Source organism: Eurosta solidaginis, chromosome X, assembly GCF_040869045.1.
Source record: "Eurosta solidaginis isolate ZX-2024a chromosome X, ASM4086904v1, whole genome shotgun sequence".
Lineage (NCBI taxonomy): Eukaryota > Metazoa > Arthropoda > Insecta > Diptera > Tephritidae > Eurosta > Eurosta solidaginis.
Window position 1 is genome coordinate 94,787,411 of NC_090324.1, and position 23,988 is coordinate 94,811,398.

Below are 23,988 nucleotides of genomic sequence, written 5' to 3' on the forward strand. Positions count from 1 at the left end.
GCATTCAAATTTTTCTCAATTTAATGAAGTTTTTTAGGAACGCTTTTCCTCATTTAGGTAAGTAATTTTCCTGAGTGTATATTTGTAGAACGAGGAGGAATGTATATAAGTTATAATACTATGAGAATATTTAGAAAATTCACGCCGTACCACACTTTTGGATTATTAGAATCTGGGTCAGGATTGTGGCGCCAACTTGCCTATATAATGCCGTACCGTCTTACTACATGTGTGATAAGCAGGGCACAATTTCTAAGTGTGCAGTGTGACTGTGAATTTTGAGAAGTTGGGCTTAAAATCGGCCTGGATTTTGTCCCAAATACAACTGGCTAGTACCTTCACCAGATAATTAATGTAAGAATATGCCTTTAATGCATAAGAACCATAAGAACAATTATTGGTTGTGTGTGCGCCCAAAAATTAACAAGCAGATAGCATATATTGCAATCTTTTGGAAAAGTTTAATAGATGTAAATATCATCAGCCTGCTACTGGAACAAATCGAACATATTTTTAGATCTTAACTAAAGAAAAATTAATATTGTGTGGCATATGTCTTAATAAAGACAGAAACATGCTCTTAAAATATTTGTATATGTGCATAAAAAATTGCAAAAAGCATCCGTTTGTACGGGACACCACTCAGTCAAGTAAAACTTCAGCAAAACTATTAATATTTAAAGAAAAAACAAATACTACCGTTGGTAGTTCTTATATCAAGGTTTGCTAAAATAGCAAAAAAAATTTAAATACGTTTATTCAAAAACAAAATTTTGAATAAAATAAATTATTTTTGCGGGACACGTGTGAAATTACGAATTTCCCTCATACTATACAGCGTAGCGTTCTCGGCCTACCACGCCGAAAGTCCTGGATTCATGCCCCGGGCAAAGCAATTAGAAAACTTTCCTAAGCGGGTTGAGCCCTCGGCATTAATTTCGAGTGTATTTCTGCCTTAGAAAGATTCTCACAGAAAATTCATCTGCCTAAGCAAATGCCGTTCGGAGTCGGTGCGTAAGTTCTGGTTACTTATGATAAATGAGGACAAAACGAAGTACCTGCTTTGCCAATAAGTTGTTTTTTGAATTACTTACTTACTTACTTACTTAATTGGCGCTTAACCATCTAAACGGTTATGGCCGTTCAACAAGGCGCGCCAGTCGCTCCTTCGCTCCGCCAACCGGCGCCAATTAGTCACACCAAGGGAGTTTAAATCGTTTTCCACCTGGTCCTTCCAACGGAGTGGGGGCCGCCCTCTACCTCTGCTTCCATAGGCGGGTTCCGATAGAAACACTTTCTTGGCCGGAGCATCATCTTTCATTCGCATAACATGGCCTAGCCAGCGCAGCCGCTGCGTTTTAATTCGCTGGACTATGTTGATGTCTGCGTATAGCTCGTACAGCTCATCATTAAATCTTCTTCGGTATTCGCCATCGCCAACGCGTAGAGGTCCATAAATCTTTCGAAGAACTTTTCTCTCGAACACTCCACATTATACTCCATTATTTTGGTTTAATCACATTCTTCTCTATAAGTAAAACCTATATATATATGTATATATTTTTTTGTATGTATATATATGTGATATGCTTAAGTGCTAACGAAATTATGTTCCACGTAATTAAAAATTATAAAAGTGATCTAGCTGTTGCAGAATTTCCTGCCAAGGCTTCTCCAGAGGTATTCATAATTTTAATAACTACATATATATTTTTTTTTTCTTTTTTTTTTCCCCGTGGTTTTTTTGTGAACTTACATTAAAATTAAATTGATAAGACGAAGTATGAAAACAGAACCAAGAGGCGAATTAAGAACAAAAAAAATATTCTTTAGAAAAAAAAAAAATTGGAACTAAATTTCTATCATAATTCTAATACCAGTAGTATGATTGTGAGTACAAAAAATAAGAAGAAGAGTCACTTACATGCTTGTTGTTGTAGAGCGCTGCTTCGAAGTCCTTCCAAGTCGATGCTTTTCGTTGTTGTGAACAATTTTTACCGTTTTACAAATTTACAAGTTCCTCCCTGCTTCAATATGTACATATATTAAATTTTTCAGAATTAATTCTAGATATTTATTTTCTCACTTTTAATTAAGTTCTTTTTCCTTTGCTTTCAACTCAGGGATTCTACGCACCTCTTTTAACAATTTCTCATGCTTTTCCTCTCACAACTTTTTGTTACTTAAGTTCCCCTTTTTATACTCAGTTGAGCAGAGCTCACAGAGTATATTAAGTTTGATTGGATAACGGTTGGTTGTACATATATAAAGGAATCGAGATAGATATAGACTTCCATATATCAAAATAATCAGGATCGAAAAAAAATTTGATTGAGCCATGTCCGTCCGTCCGTCCGTCCGTCCGTCCGTCCGTTAACACGATAACTTGAGTAAATTTTGAGGTATCTTGATGAAATTTGGTATGTAGGTTCCTGAGCACTCATCTCAGATCGCTATTTAAAATGAACGATATCGGACTATAACCACGCCCACTTTTTCGATATCGAAAATTTCGAAAAACCGAAAAAGTGCGATAACTCATTACAAAAGACAGATAAAGCGACGAAACTTGGTAGATGGGTTGACGTTATGACGCAGAATAGAAAATTAGTAAGATTTTGGACAATGGGCGTGGCACCGCCCACTTTTACAAGAAGGTAATTTAAAAGTTTTGCAAGCTGTAATTTGGCAGACGTTGAAGATATCATGATGAAATTTGGCAGGAACGTTACTACTATTACTCTATATGTGCTAAATAAAAATTAGCAAAATTGGATGAAGAACACGCCCACTTTTTAAAAAAAGATTTTTTAAAATTCAAATTTTAACAAAAAATTTAATATCTTTACTGTATATAAGTGAATTAAGTCAATATTCAACTCCAGTAATTATATGATGCAACAAAATACAAAAATAAAAGAAAATTTCAAAATGGGCGTGGCTCCGCCCATTTTCATTTAGTTTGTCTAGAATACTTTTATTGCCATAAGTCGAACAAAAATTTACCAATCCTTCTCAAATTTGGTAGGAGCATAGATTCTATGACGGTAACTGTTCTCTGTGAAAATGGGCGAAATCGGTGGAAGCCAAGCCCAGTTTTTATACACAGTCCACCGTCTGTCCTTCCGCTCGGCCATTAACACAATAACTTGAGCAAAATCTGATATATCTTTACTAAACTTAGCCCACGTACTTACCTGAGCTCACTTTTACTTGGTATAAAAAATGGGCGAAATCTGACCATAACCACGCCCACTTTATCGATATCGAAAATTACGAAAAATGAAAAAAATGCCATAATTCTATACCAAATACGAAAAAAGGGATGAAACATGGTAACTGGATTGGTTTATTGACGCAAAATATAACTTTGGAAAAAACTTTGTAAAATGGGTGTGACACCTACCATATTAAGTAGAAGAAAATGAAAAAGTTCTACAAGGCGAAATCAACAGCCCTTGGAATCTTGGCAGGAATACTGTTAGTGGTATTGCATATATAAATAAATTAGCAGTACCCGACAGATGATTTTCTGGATCACCTGGTCCACATTTTGGTCGATATCGCGAGAACGCCTTCACATATACATCTAAGGGTCACTCGCTTTTAAAACCCTCATTAATACCTTTAATTTGATATCCATATCGTACAAAAACATACCAGGGTCACCCCTGTCCCACCCTAATGGCGATATCTCGAAAAGGCGTCCACCTATAGACCTAATGCCTCCTCCCTCTTAAAATGCTCAGTAACACCTTTCGTTTGATACCCATATCGTACAAACATTCTAGAGTCACCCCTGGCCCACCCTAATGGCGATATCTCGAAAAGGCGTCCACCTATAGACCTAGTGTCCACTCCCTCTTAAAATGCTCAGTAACACCTTTCGTTTGATACCCATATCGTACAAACATTCTAGAGTCACCCCTGGCCCACCCTAATGGCGATATCTCGAAAAGGCGTCCACCTATAGACCTAATGCCCACTCCCTCTTAAAATGCTCAGTAACAGCTTTCGTTTGATACCCATATCGTACAAACATTCTAGAGTCACACCTGGCCCACCCTAATGGCGATATTTCGAAAAGGCGTCCACCTATAGAACTAAGGATTACTCCCTTTTAAAATACTCATTACCACCTTTCATTTGATACCCATATCGTACAAACACATTCTAGAGTCACCCTGGCCCACCCTAATGGCGATATCTCGAAAAGGCGTCCACCTATAGACCTAATGTCCACTCCCTCTTAAAATGCTCAGTAACACCTTTCGTTTGATACCCATATCGTACAAACATTCTAGAGTCACCCCTGGCCCACCCTAATGGCGATATCTCGAAAAGGCGTCCACCTATAGACCTAATGTCCACTCCCTCTTAAAATGCTCAGTAACACCTTTCGTTTGATACCCATATCGTACAAACATTCTAGAGTCACCCCTGTCCCACCCTAATGGCGATATATCGAAAAGGCGTCCACCTATAGACCTAATGCCCACTCCCTCTTAAAATGCTCAGTAACACCTTTCGTTTGATGCCCATATCGTACAAACATTCTAGAGTCACACCTGGCCCACCCTAATGGCGATATCTCGAAAAGGCGTCCACCTATAGAACTAAGGATTACTCCCTTTTAAAATACTCATTACCACCTTTCATTTGATACCCATATCGTACAAACACATTCTAGAGTCACCCTGGCCCACCCTAATGGCGATATCTCGAAAAGGCGTCCACCTATAGACCTAATGCCCACTTCCTCTTAAAATGCTCAGTAACACCTTTTGTTTGATACCCATACCGTACAAACATTCTAGAGTCACCCTTGGTCCAGCTTTATGGCGATATCTCGAAAAGGCGTCCACCTATAGAACTAAGGATTACTCCCTTTTAAAATACTCATTACCACCTTTCATTTGATACCCATATCGTACAAACACATTCTAGAGTCACCCTGGCCCACCCTAATGGCGATATCTCGAAAAGGCGTCCACCTATAGACCTAATGCCCACTCCCTCTTAAAATGCTCAGTAACACCTTTCGTTTGATACCCATATCGTACAAACATTCTAGAGTCACCCTTGGTCCACCTTTATGGCGATATCTCGAAAAGGCGTCCACCTATAGAACTAAGGATTACTCCCTTTTAAAATACTCCTTACCACCTTTCATTTGATACCCATATCGTACAAACACATTCTAGAGTCACCCCTGGCCCACCCTAATGGCGATATCTCGAAAAGGCGTCCACCTATAGACCTAATGCCCACTCCCTCTTAAAATGCTCAGTAACACCTTTCGTTTGATACCCATATGGTACAAACATTCTAGAGTCACCCCTGGCCCACCCTAATGGCGATATCTCGAAAGGGCGCCCACCTATAGACCTAATGCCCACTCCCTCTTAAAATGCTCAGTAACACCTTTCGTTTGATGCACATATCGTACAAACACATTCTAGAGTCACCCCTGGCCCACCCTAATGACGATATCTCGAAAAGGCGTCCACCTATAGACCTCATGCCCACTCCCTCTTAAAATGCTCAGTAACACCTTTCGTTTGATACCCATACCGTACAAACATTCTAGAGTCACCCCTGGCCCACCCTAATGGCGATATCTCGAAAAGGCGTCCACCTATAGACCTAATGCCCACTCCCTCTTAAAATGCTCAGTAACACCTTTCATTTGATTCCCATATCATACAAACACATTCTAGAGACACCCCTGGTCCACCTTTATGGCGATATCTCGAAACAGCGTCCACCTATGGAACTAAGGATCACTCCTTTTCAAAATACTCATTAACAGCTTTCATTTGATACCCATATCGTACAAACACATTATAGAATCACCCCTGGTCCACCTTAATGGGGACATCTCGAAAAGGCGTCCACCGATAGACCTAAGGCCCACTCCCTCTTAAAATGCTCAGTAACACCTTTCATTTGATACCCATATCGTACAAACAAATTCTAGAGTCAGCCCTGGTCTACCTTTATGGCGATATCCCTAAATGGCGTTCATCCATAGAACTATGGCCTACTCTCTCTTAAAATACTCTTTAATACCTTCCATTTGATACACATGTTATACAACCACATTCCAGGGTTACCCCAGATTGATTTTCCTTATTTTGTCTCCATAGCTCTCAACTGAGTATGTTATGTTCGGTTACACCCGAACTTAGCCTTCCTTACTTGTTTTGTTTTGTCTTGCCACTATATTTTCATAGTTCTTTTTCTATTCCTTTATTTTTTTTTAATATGATTTAACTAAGAAAAATAAATACACCATTTACATCTAATAACAAGATATATTAAGGTTTACTTTTAAAATTATCTATTGTTTTTATACTCAGCGTGCTTTGCACACAGAGTATATTAACTTTGTTTTGATAACATAACGGTTGGTTGTACAGGTATAAAGGGATGGAGATAGATATAGACTTCCATATATCAAAATCATCAGTATCGAAAAAAATTTGATTGAGCCATGTCCGTCCATCCGTCCGTCCGTCCGTTAACACGATACCTGGAGTAAATATTGAGATATCTTCACCAAATTTGGTACACGAGCTTATCTAGACCCAGAATAGATTGGTATTGAAAATGACCGAAATGGGATGATAACCACACCCACTTTTTACATATATAACATTTTGGAAAACACAAAAAACCTGATTATTCAGTAAATAATACACCTAGAATGTTGAAATTTGACATGTGGTCTGATATTGAGACTCTTGATAAAAATGTAAATTTTTTTTTAATGGTCGTGGCACTGCCCACTTGTGATAAAATCAATTTTACAGATATTATTAATCATAAATCAAAAGTCGTTAAACCTATCGTAACAAAATTCGGCAGAGAGGTTACCTTTACTATAAGAAATGCTTCGAAAGAAAATTTACGAAATCGGTTAAGGACCGCGCCCACTTTTATAAAAAAAATTTTAGAAGGGTCGTGGACGAATAAAATAAGCTATATCTTTGTAAAAAAGAGCTTTATATTAATGGTATTTCATTTGCCAAGTGGATTTATAACAATAAATAGGAAAAACTTAAAATTTTAAAAAATGGGCGTAGCACTGCCCCTTTTATGACTGAGTAATTTTTTATGTTTCGGGAGCCATAACTCGAAGAAATATTAACGGATCGTAACAAAATTGGATACACAAATTTTCCCGATAGCAGAAAATATTTCTAGAAAAAATGGACGGTTAAAGACCACGCCCACTTTTATATAAAAGAGTGTTAAAAGGGTCGTAGACGAAAATAATAAGCTATATATTTGCGAAAAAGAGCTTTGTATCAATAGAATTTTACTTTCTAAATTGAATTATAACATTAAATTGGAAAACACTAAAATTTTTGAAAATGGGTGTGGCACCGCCCCTTTTATGGCTAAGCAATTTTCTATGTATCGGAAGCCATAACTCGAAGAAACATTAGCATACCGTAATAAAATTGTGTACACATATTTTCCATAGCAGAAAATATGTCTAGTAAAAATGGACGGGATCGGTTAAAGACCACGGCAACTTAGATATAAAACAAATTTAAAAGGGTCGTAGACTAGAATAATAAGCTATAACTTAGCAAAAAATAGTTTTGAATCAATGATATTTCACTTATCAAATTTTATTGTAAGAGGAAATGGGGAGACATTTTTTTTTTTAAACGGCACCTTTATTTGTTATATATATTTTTTTTTTTTTGAGTACTTGTAGCTGATTTACAGTGCGAAAACTTTGCTACGTTTTTATGCGAGGCTTGAAAACGGATCACAGCATAAGTAAAGTAACTAGGTACTCATTCTTAGCTATTCTTCCCATCCTTTCTCAATTGGCTCTCAATAGGTATTCAGGTACACAATGAAACTTTTTAACCTCTCAGCTATTACATTTTTTTTCTTCTCTTACACTCTTAAAGAGTGATAATAGCCTAACAAGAATACGTGTTGTCCGAAAACGGGAACAAAAAAAAACTTGATTTACTTTGAAGCTTTAGTAAATTTACTTCGAAATCTTCTAACCGACTGTTCCAAAATACAGCAGTTGGAAAACTTATATCGATAGGTGAATAAAATATCCGAATATTCAGCGCGCAGCTATAACAATGCAGGGACCATACATTTTATTGTCTCGAAGTACGGGTACTTCCACATATAACTCCTTACGACCATCTTTGTTCAGTCGATTACCCAGTTGGTGGATAATCCTTACGGTGAACTGATCAAGTAATAATTATATTTATAACTTTACCGAACGATGTGTACAGCTCGAAGTCTGGATAAAAAAAGAGACCGATTCTTTTCCGGAAGTGACGTCGCCGACTCTCCTTCCTCGCTTACCACCCCTTTTTCGTACGTCACAATGACATAAAGGAGAAACCGATACATTCGATTATTTCTTTCGTTAGGTTCGCTCGGAATTTTTGGACCATTTTGAGTCGTTTGTTGGTGCATTCAGAATATTAGGAATAGCCTTAAAGATTTATTATTCCAAAATTGTCTGAGAGTTCTAAATACGTAAATGTGTACATATATTCGAAGTTTACTATAAAAATGCTTTTTTGATTGCTTTACATCGGTACAAGATCTCTACGCGTAGGCGACGGCGAATACCGAAGAAAGTTTAATGATGAGCTGTATGAGCATTGTGCAGGCATTAACATAGTCCAGCGAATTAAAACGTGCAGTATCCTTAAGATTTTCAAATTTAGTAGAAAAGTATTTAGAACTGCTGATGAGACTATTGCTTAAAATTTAGGTTCAAATTTCTAATCGTTATTCAGCTATTAACTAAAGAAATGTTCCTACTGGCACCTGCACACTAGATACGTCTGATGCCGATGTTTCATTTTCGGTGAAATACGCACTTATGCTTATTTGCGCGTTTCATCTGTATTTTAGCGTTTCACAAAATTCTGTTAATACATATTGTTGTAATTTAAAATTTAAGTTAGTGGAAAAGATTTTATTACTGAACCAATTACCTAATTTAACTTATACATATTTTTATTTTCAGGTACTACGAAACCGGTAGTATTCGCCCTCGTGCTATTGGCGGTTCAAAGCCGAGGGTTGCCACCGCTGAGGTTGTTAGTAAGATTTCAATATACAAGCGCGAGTGTCCAAGTATTTTTGCATGGGAGATACGTGATCGATTACTACAGGACGGAGTCTGTTCCAATGAAAATATCCCAAGTGTAAGTTTCACCAAAATATTGAAACAATTTAAAATTAACTTTTTGCAAAAACCAGAATTTTCCTGATAACGCCCCATGAATAAAAACATAAATTCACTTCCTAAGGGCTTCATTGTAAAAGTATGGTAGCTTTTATCGGCATAATTTACTCACTAATTGGCGGCTAACCGTTTAAACGGTAATGTTCGTCCAAATATAAATCGTTTTTCACCTGATCCTTCCAGAGAAGTGGTTTCCGCTCTAGGGTCCCGATAAGAATATCTTGTTGCCCGAAGCATTATCTTTCATTCGAATATCATGACCTAGCCAGGGTAGTAGTTTAGTTTTAATTCGATGCATTGTGTTGATGTCTGAAAAAAGCTCCTGCAAAACTTTTCTCCCGAACATGGCATAAGCTAATCAAAAAGAAAAATTAGAGTAAATAAATAAATTAATCAAGAAATGTCGGATCGTCTGTAAACACGTCAACTTGATTCAATCTTGATATCTTATTGAAATCGGGTATCCTACATACCATCCTTGGTGCACTTCTCCCATCACTATTTAGAATAAATGAAATCGGCAATCGGCAAGCTCGAACGATAAAGCCTAAACCCATATAAGTGTGTCCACCTATTTCTTATCACTAGAGTGATGACCAGGTCCATCTATTAGGTGCGGAAGAGTTGCTAGATCTCGAGGAAGCAATTAATCTAGGTCCTGAGGACGGAGTTTTTCTATAACATAAGTCCTGATGCCTTATTGGGATTCTTCCGCTTGGTCTCAAATTCTGGTAACACTATGGACACATTTAGTCTATGTGAGACCTTTATTGACCGACCAGTTCAACCTAACCTTATTATAAAATTTTTTTTATAAAATCAAAAGTTTAAGAACTATTAATAATTTTCATAGATTTTGTTATTGTTAGTAAATTTACTAGGGATATTTAGGGATTCATTTATTAATCATTATTATATATTAAAGATATATACATGGTGAATTAATTACTGATTAAATTATTAATCATTTTTATATTCGTAAGTTAATAAATTTATGAAAAATGTGTTTGTTAAATAATAAGTTTTTATTTTTGTTCGCGGTGCAGATGCCTTCCGTCGTTACTTTGTGACCCAAGTAACTTACTTCCTTTTTAAACAGTGAACACTTTTTGGGGCTAAGTTTCAGGCTGGTGCCATCTCTTTTCCCGAAAACCTTCTCCAAGTTCTTTAGATGTTCCTCAAAGTTGTTTCCTAATACGATAATGTCGTCTAGGTAGACCAAGCATGTTTTCCAATGTAGTCCTTGCAGTACCTGATCCATAAGCCTCTCAAAAGTGGCTGGTACATTACATAGTCCAAAGAGCACTACAGTAAATTGCCAAAGACTATATCCACTACTGAAGGCTGTTTTCTACTTGTCTTCCTCCTTTAAGCCACTTTTAAAGTCTATTGTGGAACAGCAATTTGTACTAAATAGCGATACCCGAGTGTCGTCAATGCTTGGCATAGGGTAGCTTTACTTTTTCGTGACGTCGTTTAATTTCCGACAGTCCACGCAAAACCTTATTTTTCCGTCCTTCTTTTTCGGAAGTACTAACAGTGAGATCCATTGACTAGCTGATGGTTCCATTACGCCACTGTCGCTCATTTCTTATATGATTTGACTCACAACTTCTCGCTTGGCCAACGGAACACTGATTGGCCTCGCAATAGCAGTGTTAATTTGATGTTTGGTAGTCTTTCTCTAGCCCTTCCGTCCATGCAGTGATGTCATCTGAAAAAACAATCTTTCATTTCCTGGAGCTGTTCCCAATTAAATAGTAATTCATTCAGCATCTTGGCATCTTCCCAATATAGTTCCTTTGGTCATTTTGAGTTTATTGAATACTCTTCCCGGAATAAGTACATCTCTCCTCCACCAGCACTCTTTTTCTGCTGTAGCCTTCCTCGTAGCCAAGATTTAGTAGCACATCCATGTACCCTGGTCAGCTAGGAAGTCTACTCCCATTATGATTTCATCAAAAATCTCTGCCACCCACAAATTGTGTGATATTGTGACATTACCAATTGCGACTTCACATGTTACTTCTTCCAGAACTTGGGCATCCTCGCCAGTAGCAACCCTGCTCCGTTCAGTGGTCTTATCTCGTTGTTTACTAAATCAGATCGAATGAAGAAATGAGATGCGCCCGTATCTACAGTCAGTAAACGTACATTATATATCCTCCGACAGTAAGATTGCTAGACCTTCTTCCAATTTGCGAGACAGAAATTATGGGCCATTCAATTGCAGGAGCCAGCTGTCGCTCCTTGTAGCTGACTAACTTTAGTTTAACGATTGAGTTGACTTGGAGATTTGCTCATCTCCTCCAGGTCTGTGGTTACGACTACCCACATTGTTGAGACTATTATGGTTGTACTGTGTACTGTGACCTAGTTTTCCGCCATTGAAGCATTGTTTGTTTTATTTTATTTTATTTATTTTTTTTTATTTAAAGTAAACAACAGACACAACGCGGTCGACTACTAAAAATAATATAATTCAATAACAAAATATTTGTAAATTTAAAAGCTAACATTAGACTTGAATACATAAGAACTTTAAAAATTAAATTCAACTATAAACAAAAAGAGAATTAAATTTGTTCTTATTTTAATTAAAAATCAGGTCAGATGTGAGAGTATTGAATTATGCAAAGCAGTAAAAGACTATTCCATGCTGATACCCATACAATTATACAAATAATTATAGCGCGAGCACCAATTCCGCAACGGATCATTTTTAGCAAAATTTCGTCGGCAAGTTGATAGGTGGAAGGGCACATAGTGTCTAAAAGTTCTACTATGGACAGGGAAGTTTAGGTGACTGACAAGGTAAGAGGTGTCTATCTCACCGATGATGAGCTTGTGCAGGAAAATTACCCCACGTAATATTCTTCGGTTTTCCAAAGTTGGCAAACTAATAAGAAGCAGCCCATTTTTGTATGGTGGTAGATGAAAGTTAGGAACCCAGTTAAGGCCACGGAGTGCGAAAATTAAAAATTGTTTCTGAACCCACTCAATTCGATGTATATATTCTTGATATCGCGGACACCAGACACACGAGCAGTACTCAAGTATTGGACGTACTAAAGATGTGAAAAGGAGCTTAGTGAAATACGGATCATCAAACTCTTTGGCCCACCGTTTCACAAATCCAAGTACCCCTGTTGCTTTGTTGACAATTGATGAAATATGCATATAGAAACAAAGTTTCGGATCAAAAAGAATCACTTACAACAGATATACGCGCCAAGAGCGAGCTGTTTAACGTATAAGATGCCAAAATTGGCATCACACGATGAAATGTCACCAGCTTGCATTTAGAACAGTTTAAATCTAGTAAATCCGCTGTGAATTGAAAAGATTGTGTGCATTGGCCAAGTCGGCCTGTGAGAGATGGAAAGAGGATAACTCAGAGGGCAGGTATGCATAGCAAAGTTTAACATCATCCGCATACATAAAAGTACGGTAATGTAGGATAATTTTTGGTAAATCATTTATGAATAGGATAAAAAGTAACGGACCCAAATTACTACCTTGAGGAACCACAGACGTTATATTAAACTTCTTAGAAAGACAATTTTTAAACAAAACTTGTTGAGTCCTGTTGGCGAGATAACTTTCAAGCCAGAGAAGTAAATGCTTCGGAAACCCAAGAAAATCAAGTTTAAAAATTAGAAGTTCATGATAAAGTCAAAGGCTTTACTGAAGTTGGTGTAAATCACGTCAATTTGCCTTTTGTTGAAAATTCCGTACATTACTAAAGAGGTAAACTCTACCAAGCTGGGTAGTGGCTGATCTTCGAGGTACAAACCATGCTGTCTAGACGATAGTAAAGAGCTACACACGCGCTGAAGTTGACGAGTAATAATTCGTTCGAAAGTTTTAGCGATAGCTGAAAGCTTATAGTTCTCAATATTAGATCTACTACCTTTTTTGTGCAAAGGGATGATAATGGACTTCTTCCAAATTAATGGCAAATACCCAGATTCCATGGATAGCGTAAATAATTCAGTAATCGGCTCTGATAGATTCACGGCACAGTACTTAAGCACACAGCTAGGAACACCATCAGGCCCCGGAGAAAAAAATGGTTTCAAATCCAAAAGAATCTGAAGAACAGTATTGTTATCAATGACTGGATTTAGTATGCATATAACACTTTCTAATTTCTAAGGATATTGACCAGTTTGACGTGATTTGGATGAATACGTCGATTCTGAAAAAATCTGCAAATAAATTGGCGATACAATTATCGAAATTAACATTCTTACAACCAAAAGTGAAGGCAGTTGGAAATCCAGAAGTTTTTCTCTTAGAGTTAACAAAACTATAGAATTTTTTCGGATTCCTAAAAAAACTGAAGTTTACAACTGGTTAAATAATTTTTGTAACACATTTTATTAAGACAATGAAAGTTGGATCGAGCAACTAGATACTTTGAAAAGTTAGATGGTATTCCTGATCTCTTAAAACGTTTATAAAGCCTAGATTTGATGCTATTAAGTCTCACAAGTTGATTAGAGAACCAAGGTGGCTTGTGTGAGCCTACACAAATGCATTTGAGGGAATACAGCTTTCGAAGAAGCAATTAAGATAACGTAAAATAAGGAAATTGCTGATTCTAGGTCATAACACGCATACAAATTCATTTAAAGAAGTTATTTTAAAGAAATATCTCGAACGAGATTTTATTTAGATACTTCAGACACAGTAGGAGGTAGAAAAATATCAAGAGCAATCGTAGGGTGTAGGGGATCCTCAGAAAGAGATAATGGAGAAACACGATTAAGATTGGTACCCACAGAGTCATCAACAAGTACCAAATCAAGAATTTTATTCTTACAATTTAACACATCGTTGATCTGAACTAGAGATGTATCCAATAGAGAGTTGAAAAATTTATGTTGAATGCTTGGGGTTCACCGAGTGCAAATTAAAATCACCAAGAACTACTATACGATCTTTATCTCGTAACTGAGAGTATACATTACGAATAGCTAAGTTATGGTAAGAATAAATAAGCAAATCCGAACGAGGCGGTATATATGAACAGCAAATGAATAAACTATAATTATTTAATGACAGCTTCACTGCTAAAAATTGTATTTCAGATGAGTTGTTCGACGCCAACAACTCTGATGAAAAGCGTGAGTCCACAGCAATGAGGACACCTCCACTTCTAGATATACGATCACGCCGATGAACCACATAACTGTTTGAGAAAAACTCAGGATTTAAGTTATCAGATGTTAACCGTGTTTCGGTAAAGGCTACGACTTGCGCTGAGAAAGCAAAACTATTAAGAACAAGTAAGGAAGGCTAAGTTCGGTTGTAACCGAACATTACATACTCAGCTGAGAGCTTAGCGGCGTTGGTTTCGTTGGGCTTCGTAGATGGTTTATAAGTGGTTTTTAATTCCATATCACATACATTTGGGAAATATTAACCAAATTGTAGACCAAGGCTGGCGTTTTTTTGAACGATTTTCCTTCATCCTTTGTCAAATAAGGGAAAACCATCATGTAGGAAAATGAATCTAAGGTAACCCTGCAATGTGTTTGTATGACATGGGTATCAAACGAAAGGTATCAAGGAGTATTTTAGAAGGGAGTGGGCCTTATTTTTATAGGTGGACGCCTTTTCAAGGTATCGCCATAAAGGTCGACCAGGGGTGACTCTACAATGTGTTTGTACGATATGGGTATCAAATTAAAGGTTTTAAAGAGAGATATCTGTCGGGTACCGCTAATTTATATATATATTTAATAACACGAACAGTATTCCTGCCATGATTCCAAGGGCTTTTTATTTCGCCTCCTCAAGTTATTGTGTTAACTGCCGAGCGGAAGGACAGACGGTCGACTGTGTATAAAAACAGGGCGTGGCTTCAACCGATTTCGGCCATTTTCACAGAAAACAGTTATCGTCATTGAAGCGATACCCTTACCAAATTTATGGTATTAAAAGTATTCTAGACAAATTAAATGAAAAAGGGCGGAGCTACGCCCATTTTGAAATTTTCTTCCATTTTTGTATTTTGTTGCACCATATCATTACTGGAGTTCAATGTTCACATAATTTACTTATATACTGTAAAGATATTCAATTTTTTGTTAAAATTTGACATTTAACATTTTTTTAAGTGGGCGTGTTCGTCATCCGAATTTGCTAATTTTTATTTAAAAACACATCTATATACATATATAACAAGTAAGGAAGGCTAAGTTCGGGTGTAACCGAATATTACATACTCAGCTGAGAGCTTTGGAGACAAAATAAGCGAAAATCACCATGTAGGAAAATGAACCTAGGGTAACCCTGGAATGTGTTTGTATCACATTGGTATCAATTGGAACGTATTAAAGAGTATTTTAAAAGAGAGTGGGCCTTAGTTCTATAGGTGGACGCCATTTCGGGAGATCGCCATAAAGGTCGAACAGGGGTGACTCTAGAATGTGCTTCTACGATATGGGTATCAAACGAAAGACGTTAATGAGCATTTTAAAAGGGAGTGGGCCTTAGTTCTATAGGTCGACGCCTTTTCGAGATATCGCCACAAAGGTGGACCAGGGGTGACTCTAGAATGTGTTTGTACGATATGGGTATCAAATTAAAGGTATTAATGAGGGCTTTAAAAGGGAGTGGTGGTAGTAGTATAGGTGGTCGCCTTTCCGAGAAATCGGTATAAAGGTGGACCAGGGGTTACTCTAGAATTTGTTTGTACGATATGGGTATCAAATGAAAGGAGTTAATGAGCATTCTAAAAGGGAGTGGGCCTTAGTTCTATAGGTGGACGCCTTTTCCAGATATCGCCATAAAGGTGGACCTGGGGTGACTCTAAAATTAATGTGTTTGTACGATATGGGTAGTAAATTAAAGGTATTAATGAGGGTTTTAAAAGGGAGTGCTGGTAGTTGTATAGGTGGTCGCTTTTTCGACATATCGGCATAAAGGTGGACCAGGGGTGACTCTAGAATGCGTTTGTACAGTATGGCTATCAAACAAAAGGTGTTAATGAGTATTTTTAAAGGGAGTGGGTCTTAGTTCTATAGGTGGACGCCTTTTCGAGATATTGCCATAAAGGTGGACCAGGGGTGACTCTAGAATGTGTTTGTACTATATGGGTATCAAATTAAAGGTATTAATGAGGGTTTTAAAAGGGAGTGGTGTAAGTTGTATAGGTGGTCGCCTTTTCGAGATATCGGCATAAAGGTGGACCAGGGGTGACTCTAGAATTTGTTTGTACGATATGGGTATCAAATGAAAGGTGTTAATGAGTATTTTAAAAGGGAGTGATCTTATAATACAATAAATGTTAAATGTTAAAAGGGAGTGGGCCTTAGTTCTATAGGTGGACGCCTTTTCCAGATCAGATATCGCCATAAAGGTGCAGCAGGGGTGACTCTATAATGCGTTTGTACAATATGGGTATCAAGCGAAAGGTGCTAATGAGTGTTTCAAAAGGGTGTGGGGCTTAGTTCTATAGTGGACGCCTTTTCGAGATATCGCCATAAAGGTGGGCCAGGGGTGACTCTAGAATGTGTTTGTACGATATGGGTATCAAATTAAAGGTATTAATGAGGGTTTTAAAGGGAGTGGTGGTAGTTGTATAGGTGGTCGCCTATTCCAGATATCGGCATAAAGGTTGACCAGGGGTGACTCTAGAAATCGTTTGTACAATATGGGTGTCAAACGAAAGGTGTTAATGAGTATTTTAAAAGGGCGTGGGGCTTAGTTCTTTAGGTGGATGTCTTTTCGAGATATCGCCATAAAGGTGGACCAGGGGTGACTCTAGAATGTGTTTGTACGATATGGGTATCAAATTAAAGGTATTAATGAGGCTTTTAAAAGGGAGTGGTAGTTGTATATGTAAAGGCGTTTCCCAGATATCGATCAAAATGTGGACCAGGGTGACCCAGAACATCATCTGTCGGATACCGCTAATTTGTTTATATATATAATACCACAAACAGTATTCCTGCCAAGATTTCAAGGGTTTTTTATTCCGCCCTGCAGAAGTTTTTCATTTTATTCTACTTAATATGGTAGGTGTCACACCCATTTTACAAAGCTTTTTTCTAAAGTTATATTTTGCGTCAATAAACCAATCCAATTACCATGTTTCATCCCTTTTTTCGTATTTGGTATAGAATTATGGCATTTTTTTTCATTTTTCGTAACTTTCGATATCGAAAAAGTGGGCGTGGTCATATTCAGATTTCGGTCATTTTTTATACCAAGATAAAGTCAGTTCAGATAAGTACGTGAACTAAGTTTAGTAAAGATATATCGATTTTTTCTCAAGTTATCGCCTTAGCGGCCGAGCGGAAGGACAGACCGTCGACTGTGTATAAAAACTGGGCGTGACTTCAACCGATTTCGCCCTTTTTCATAGAAATAAGTTATCGTCCCAGAATCTAAGCTCCTACAAAATTTTACAAGGATTGGGAAATTTTTGTTCGACTTATGGTTTTAAAAGTATCCTAGACAAATTAAATGAAAAAGGGCGGAGCCACGCCCATTTTGAAATTTTCTTTTATTTTTGCATTTTGTTGCACCATATCATTACTGGTGTTGAATGTTGACATAATTTACATATATACAGTAAAGATATTAAATTTTTTGTTAGAATTTGACTTTAAAAAATATTATTTTTTAAAAGTGGGCGTGGTCGTTCTCCGATTTTGCTAATTTTTATTAAGCATATATATAGTGATAGTAGTAACGTTCCTGCCAAATTTCATCATAATATCTTCAACGACTGCCAAATTACAGCTTGCAAAACTTTTAAATTACCTTCTTTTAAAAGTGGGCGGTGCCACGCCCATTGCCCAAAATTTTACTAATTTTCTATTTTGCGTCATAAGCTCAACTCAGCTACTAAGCTTCATCGCTTTATCCGTCTTTGGTAATGAATTATCGCACTTTTTCGGTTTTTCGAAATTTTCGATATCGAAAAAGTGGGCGTGGTTATAGTCCGATATTGTTCATTTTAAAAAGCGATCTGATATGAGTGCTTAGGAACCTACATACCAAATTTCATCAAGATACCTCAAAATTTACTCAAGTTATCGTGTTAACGGACGGACGGACGGGCGGACATGGCTCAATCAAATTTTTTTCGATCCTGATGATTTTGATATATGGAAATGTATATCTATCTCGATTCTTTTATACTTGTACAACCAATCGTTATCCAATCAAAGTTAATATACTCTGTGAGCTCTGCTCAACTGAGTATAAAAATCAAATTCTGTTTGTGTGTTCCCTATGGAAACGTATTTCCCACACTTCAATCATCACCAAATTTTGGCTATAAATCCTTCGATCAAAACGAAGGTTTTCATATTTCATATTTCCAAATTCAGAATTTTTAATACATTTTTTTTTTTTTTGACTATGCGAACGAGCAATCTTAGCTCCCAAAAATGATCATGTTAACAAAATCAATGATCGCATTCAAAACCAAATTCCTGGTGAAGTGGCGAAATATAAATCGATCGACACAGTTACAGATGAAGATCAAATTGTGAATTATCCAATTGAATTTCTAAACCCTTTAGAACCACCTGGAATGCCTGCGCATATATTAATTTTGAAAATTGGCCAATCATGCTTCTGCGGAATTTAGACCTACAAAAATTGTGCAATGTAACCAGACTTTGCGTTAAGAAATTAATGCCGAAAGTAATCGAAGCAACAATCACCAGCGGTGAAAGTAAAGGTGAAGATGTGCTCATACCACGGATCCCAATGACTCCTACAGATTTGCCATTCAATTTTAAGCTCTTACAATTTCCTGTACGCCTTGCTTTTGCAATTAAATTAACAAAGCAAAAGGACAATCGCTTGCTGTTACAGGATTAAATTTAGAGAGTCCGTGCTTTTCCCATGGCCAGCTTTATGTTGCTTGCTCTAGACTTGGAACGCCTAAAATTTGTTTATCTTTGCAACGAACGAAAAAACCAAAAATATTGTGTACCTACTTGCATTACAATAAGATACAATAATAAAACGTTTTAAACGAAAATTTCACCAAATATGCGTACAAAATTCAATTCAATTTACAGAACAATAAACTAAATTATCAACAAACAAAATAGAAATAAAATAATTCAAAAAAAAAAAAAATCTTTAAATAAACGGTTTTACTGAAAACAATACTTACATGAAGTAGTAATAATACTAAAAGCTAGAAAATAATTAGGTAGGCCCTTGTATAGTAATAGGGGTAACGTTCCTGCCAAATTTCATCATGATATCTTCAACGACTGCCAAATTACAGCTTGCAAAACTTTTTAATTAACCTCTTTTAAAAGTAGGCGGTGTAACGCCCACTGTCCAAAATTTTACTAATTTTCTATTCTGCGTCATAAGGTCAACCGACCTATTTGGTATATCTGCTTTTTAAGTTTGCTTCCGTATCGTCTCTCTTTAACGCCTGTAAAATTTAAGTAGCAGGTCCTTTCAATGCCACAAATGTCAAAGGATGGAATTTCTAACCTTCGGATTACTCGTTGAAGTAGCCGGGCGATTAAGTTGATCCTCCTGGATTCGACTTTCTTAAGCATCCTCTTCTATCTCTTGTGCCTTAATCTTAGATGTTATGCGCGTCTCTTGGGACTCCATCTTGGGAGTTGAAAGTTTCTCCTGCGATTCCATTTGAGATCCATTGTCGGCGTTTTTGTAGATATTGCAAGCAATACCATGATCAAGTTTTTGCTCGTCACTGTTCATCCTGAAAGACATACTCTTCCACATTAATTCCTTCCGATCAATCCAACTTGGCCGTGTCTTTTTTGTGTCAACTTGGCCATGTTCCTGTTGTCCATTTCTAAATTATCCGACTTTTTCGGTCGCCGCTATCAACTTAATCGGTGGTAGCGCCTACCGATTTGTTTTATATCCTACTTAAGTCAACCGGAACAAAAATGTTTTTCTCAGCAATGCTCGTTCATTCATGGGTGCATTTGCCAGCCTATTTGTCCTTGGGATCACTATCACAACTTTTTTTGCAATAACTGTCATTTAAAGGAATGTATTGCGTAAGATAACTACTATGATGGTTGTCCTCTCCTGTGAGGAGATAACTTACTTGATGTTTGTCCTTGAGTTAACGAAAAACTATTATTCCCCGATAGTGCGGTTCACTACCACTTTCAATGAAAAAACTCTATTAAAAACCAAAAGTTAGTGATAAGAAAAATGAGATCTTGGTGGATATATCTAACAATAAAAACCGAAACAATATCAGCCCCAATCAGTCGCATACCCAGTCGGACAGTCGGTATCACAATCTGCGGATCCTGTCGGACAATCCGTTGACTTTGGTGCACAATCCACAAACTAAGTAAACAGTCTCAAACATCCTGCCCGGCCGAACGGGTACGTTCAGGATGATTCACAATTTCTGAATTTGTCGCGTACATTCTCCCATTGCATGTTTGATGGTAATCACTCATACCAACCCACTCTTGTTCGGATGTAGCCGAATGACTCTATAGAGTCGCCAATGAGTAGCGGGTAGATTGTCATGTCGAATAATGACAATATCACCTACTTGGACATTGCTTCTAGTCCCACGCCACTTTGAACGGGTCTGCAAAGTAGACATATACTCATCGTGCCAATGCTTCCAGAAATGTTGTTGCATTTCTATAGATCGGAACATGGGCCACGTCTACTGACGGAACGGGTATAAAAGTTGATAAATGCTACAAATGAAAGATCTTCTGCCAGCTCGATGTGTACTGCCATGGTAAACATACATACAAAGATTCCAGCATAAGTTTTCTTGACCGTGCGGACAGATTTCGATCCAATCCGAATATTAAATGGGTCACAGTAGTCCACAACGGATATCGAAAAGGGTGGCGCGGAGATAACGCGTCCCTTTGGTAAAGACGCCATTCGTAGATTCATTATTTTATGCTTATGACGCCTGCAAACCTTGCATGACTGAACACATTGCTTCACCAAACTTCGCCCGCTTAGGATCCAACATTTCTGACGAAGAGTGTGTAGCATGAGTTGGACAACACCATGCAATGTGTCCCGATGAACTTGCGCGGTAAGCTTAGTTAAGGAGCTTTCCCTTGGAAGTATGATAGGATGTCGTCTTTCCTGGTCAACAGTTGCATTGTTTAATCGGCCAGCCACCCGAAGAATGTTGAATGTAGAAATATCAATAAATGAAGCCAAAGTGAGAAGCCTACTTGATGGAGGAATATCTCGCCTCTTTAGGAGCGATGCAATTTCTGGTTGAAAGAACCAATATTGCTCTGCGTATATATGCCAGTAGGGCGCAGAGTCAATATCGGATGCTGATACGATGGAAGTAGACCGATCGCTCCAAGTACCTTTTTTTCATCATCATGATGTATGTATGCTATTGTGCGTATTACCTTTCTAAGATAACTGAATCGGTCTAGCAAGTCTATGACTATTGTCTCATCACCTTTAGTATATTGAGTTTGCAATGTAAAATCCATGGTAGTATGCACTATAGTTGATTTGAGAGGTCTGAATTCAGCTTCCATTTGGATAATCTCCTCCGGTGCCAAAAATTGTATTCGATGGATTGGGTAACCATCTAATGCGGGACCCTGCCACAATAGTTGATGATTCATCAAATCCGACGCAGTAAAGCATCGGTTTAGGAAATAGGCTGGATTCAATGTCGAGGGAATGTGCTGCCAATATTCGTCTACCCTTGTGCTTCGCTGAATCATGCCAACCCGATTTGACAAATACTGTTGCAACTGTGAGGTATTTTTACGTAGCCAGTGTAGAACAATATTCGAATCGGACCATAAAATAGATCCTATAATCGTAAACTTGCCTTGATTTCATTAAGTAGCGTAGCCAATAAGCGCGCAGCACATAACTCCAGTCGTGGAATAGTGATATGATGTAGGGGTGCCACTCGTGTTTTCTCTGCAATGATCCGGTTCACGACCTTCCCGTCAGCGGTTTTCGGCAACATATGCCTTTAAACTAGCATGAGAAAAGCCATACAGATATGACGTTTCATGGGGCTGCATGCTAGACCATCGGGGTATTCGTAACTCTTATAGTTTCTTCAGATAGTTACGGAAGGTTAGCCATTCATGTAGTAACTCCCATGAAAGGGTGAATCCCACTCTAATCTCGTTTGCCATAATTTTTGTACAAAGAGTTTCGCGAGAAGAAGTACGGGACACAACATTCGTATAATCTTGCCGCATCACTAAGCGACTGTCGCATATAAAATAGGCTAAAAATAAAAAAAATCGAAGTGAAAAGTTTGCCACCAAATATATCGTTAGTATCTCTTATTAGAACAGCCTTTTAAAATGTATATTTGTTTGTGTTGTATTCGAACTGTACTCTTTAAGAATAGCTTCAAAAGTGAGGTTATGGTATTAGTTGGTTTTAGCAGTGTGAGCAAGTTAAAAATAAAGTGCAAATTTAAGCTATTTAAAAATACATAAAATATCATTATATTGAAATAAATAGAAATGAATATTGAAGTGAAAGGTATTTACTTCACTTTGAAAAAATTTTAGTGTTTTTAGCTTTTTCCTTTTTTTTTTATTATTTAAAATTTCACCAGAGCTTTTATTAGTGTTCATTTGCACAAATATTTCAAATTTAGCTAAAGTTTTAGTTGAGTTCCTCACCGATCCTCACGTTGGAACTTATATCTTACTATTAGTCAAAGCTTTAAGATTCTCAAGTGTTAATATCAGCTGCCACTTTCTGCCACTAACTATGTTTTGCGACAGTTTTCTGATAGCGTCAATGTGATAAATTATTATCGTATGTTATATGTGCTCACATGTAACATACGACATTATTTTATCCAGTCGACGATATGCAAATGTAAACATTTGTGTGTGTTTGTTGTTTTGTTACTGTTATGTATGCAGGATATTTTAATAACTTTAATTTCTTTATTTAATCTTATGAAATATTGTATTTGCGACAGACACATCTTACCACTTTTCCCCACACATATACTTACTTTTTGTATGCATGCGGTGAAAGTGGGTGGTTGTGGGTCGGTATAAAGGTATCACCCGCACCAATTTTATGAAAAAATAATTATCACATATTTGTAAAGCCGTGAGCAAAGTTTAACGTTGATATTTCTACTGGAAGTATTTTTGGCCACCAACTCCATATAAGACCGACCACTGTGTGTCGTTTCGTTATGAGAACGGATTCGCTCAAGACAACATGATAAAATAAGTCAACCGTGGAGGATCCCACTGCAAGACCAAGTATAGATGTTTCCGCCAACTGCAAGTCCAATTGAATTGTATCTAAGATGCCAATGAGTTTACCTAAGACTTCAACATAATTTGATCTCCACTTCCTTAGTTGGAAATAGCCCTCCCTTAAAACTGTGGTGACATCAGTAGCCAATTCTATCACCTCTTCCGGTGTAGCTACGCTGACAAGGTAATCATCTATATAACTTACTTATTTTCGTAATTGGCGCTTAACCATTTAAACGGTTATGGTCATCAAACAAGGCGCGCCAGTCGCTCCTTCTTTCTGCCAACCGGCGCAAATTGGTCATACCAAGGGAGTATAAATCGTTTTCCACCTGGTCCTTCCAACGGAGTGGGGCCGCCCTCTACCTGCTTCCATAGGCGGGTTCCGATAGAAACACTTTCTTGGCCGGAGCGTCATCTTTCGTTCGCATAACATGACCTAGCCAGCACAGCCGCTGCGTTTTAATTCGCTAGACTATGTTGATATAC

General features: G+C 37.4%; 1 protein-coding gene across 15 annotated transcripts in view; it reads left to right on the plus strand.

Moving 5' to 3' along the window:
- ey (eyeless) overlaps positions 1–23,988 on the plus strand; it is a 2,912,801-nt gene that overhangs the window by 1,526,685 nt on the left and 1,362,128 nt on the right. For all 15 annotated transcript variants that reach the window (XR_010947866.1, XR_010947867.1, XM_067758165.1 and 12 more), the window contains one exon: positions 9,032–9,212. Coding sequence is in view for 13 of the 15 variants with exons in the window: in XM_067758165.1 (XP_067614266.1) it covers positions 9,032–9,212 (181 nt within the window). In the remaining 2 variants the exon portion in view is untranslated. The remainder of the gene's footprint in view (positions 1–9,031; positions 9,213–23,988) is intronic.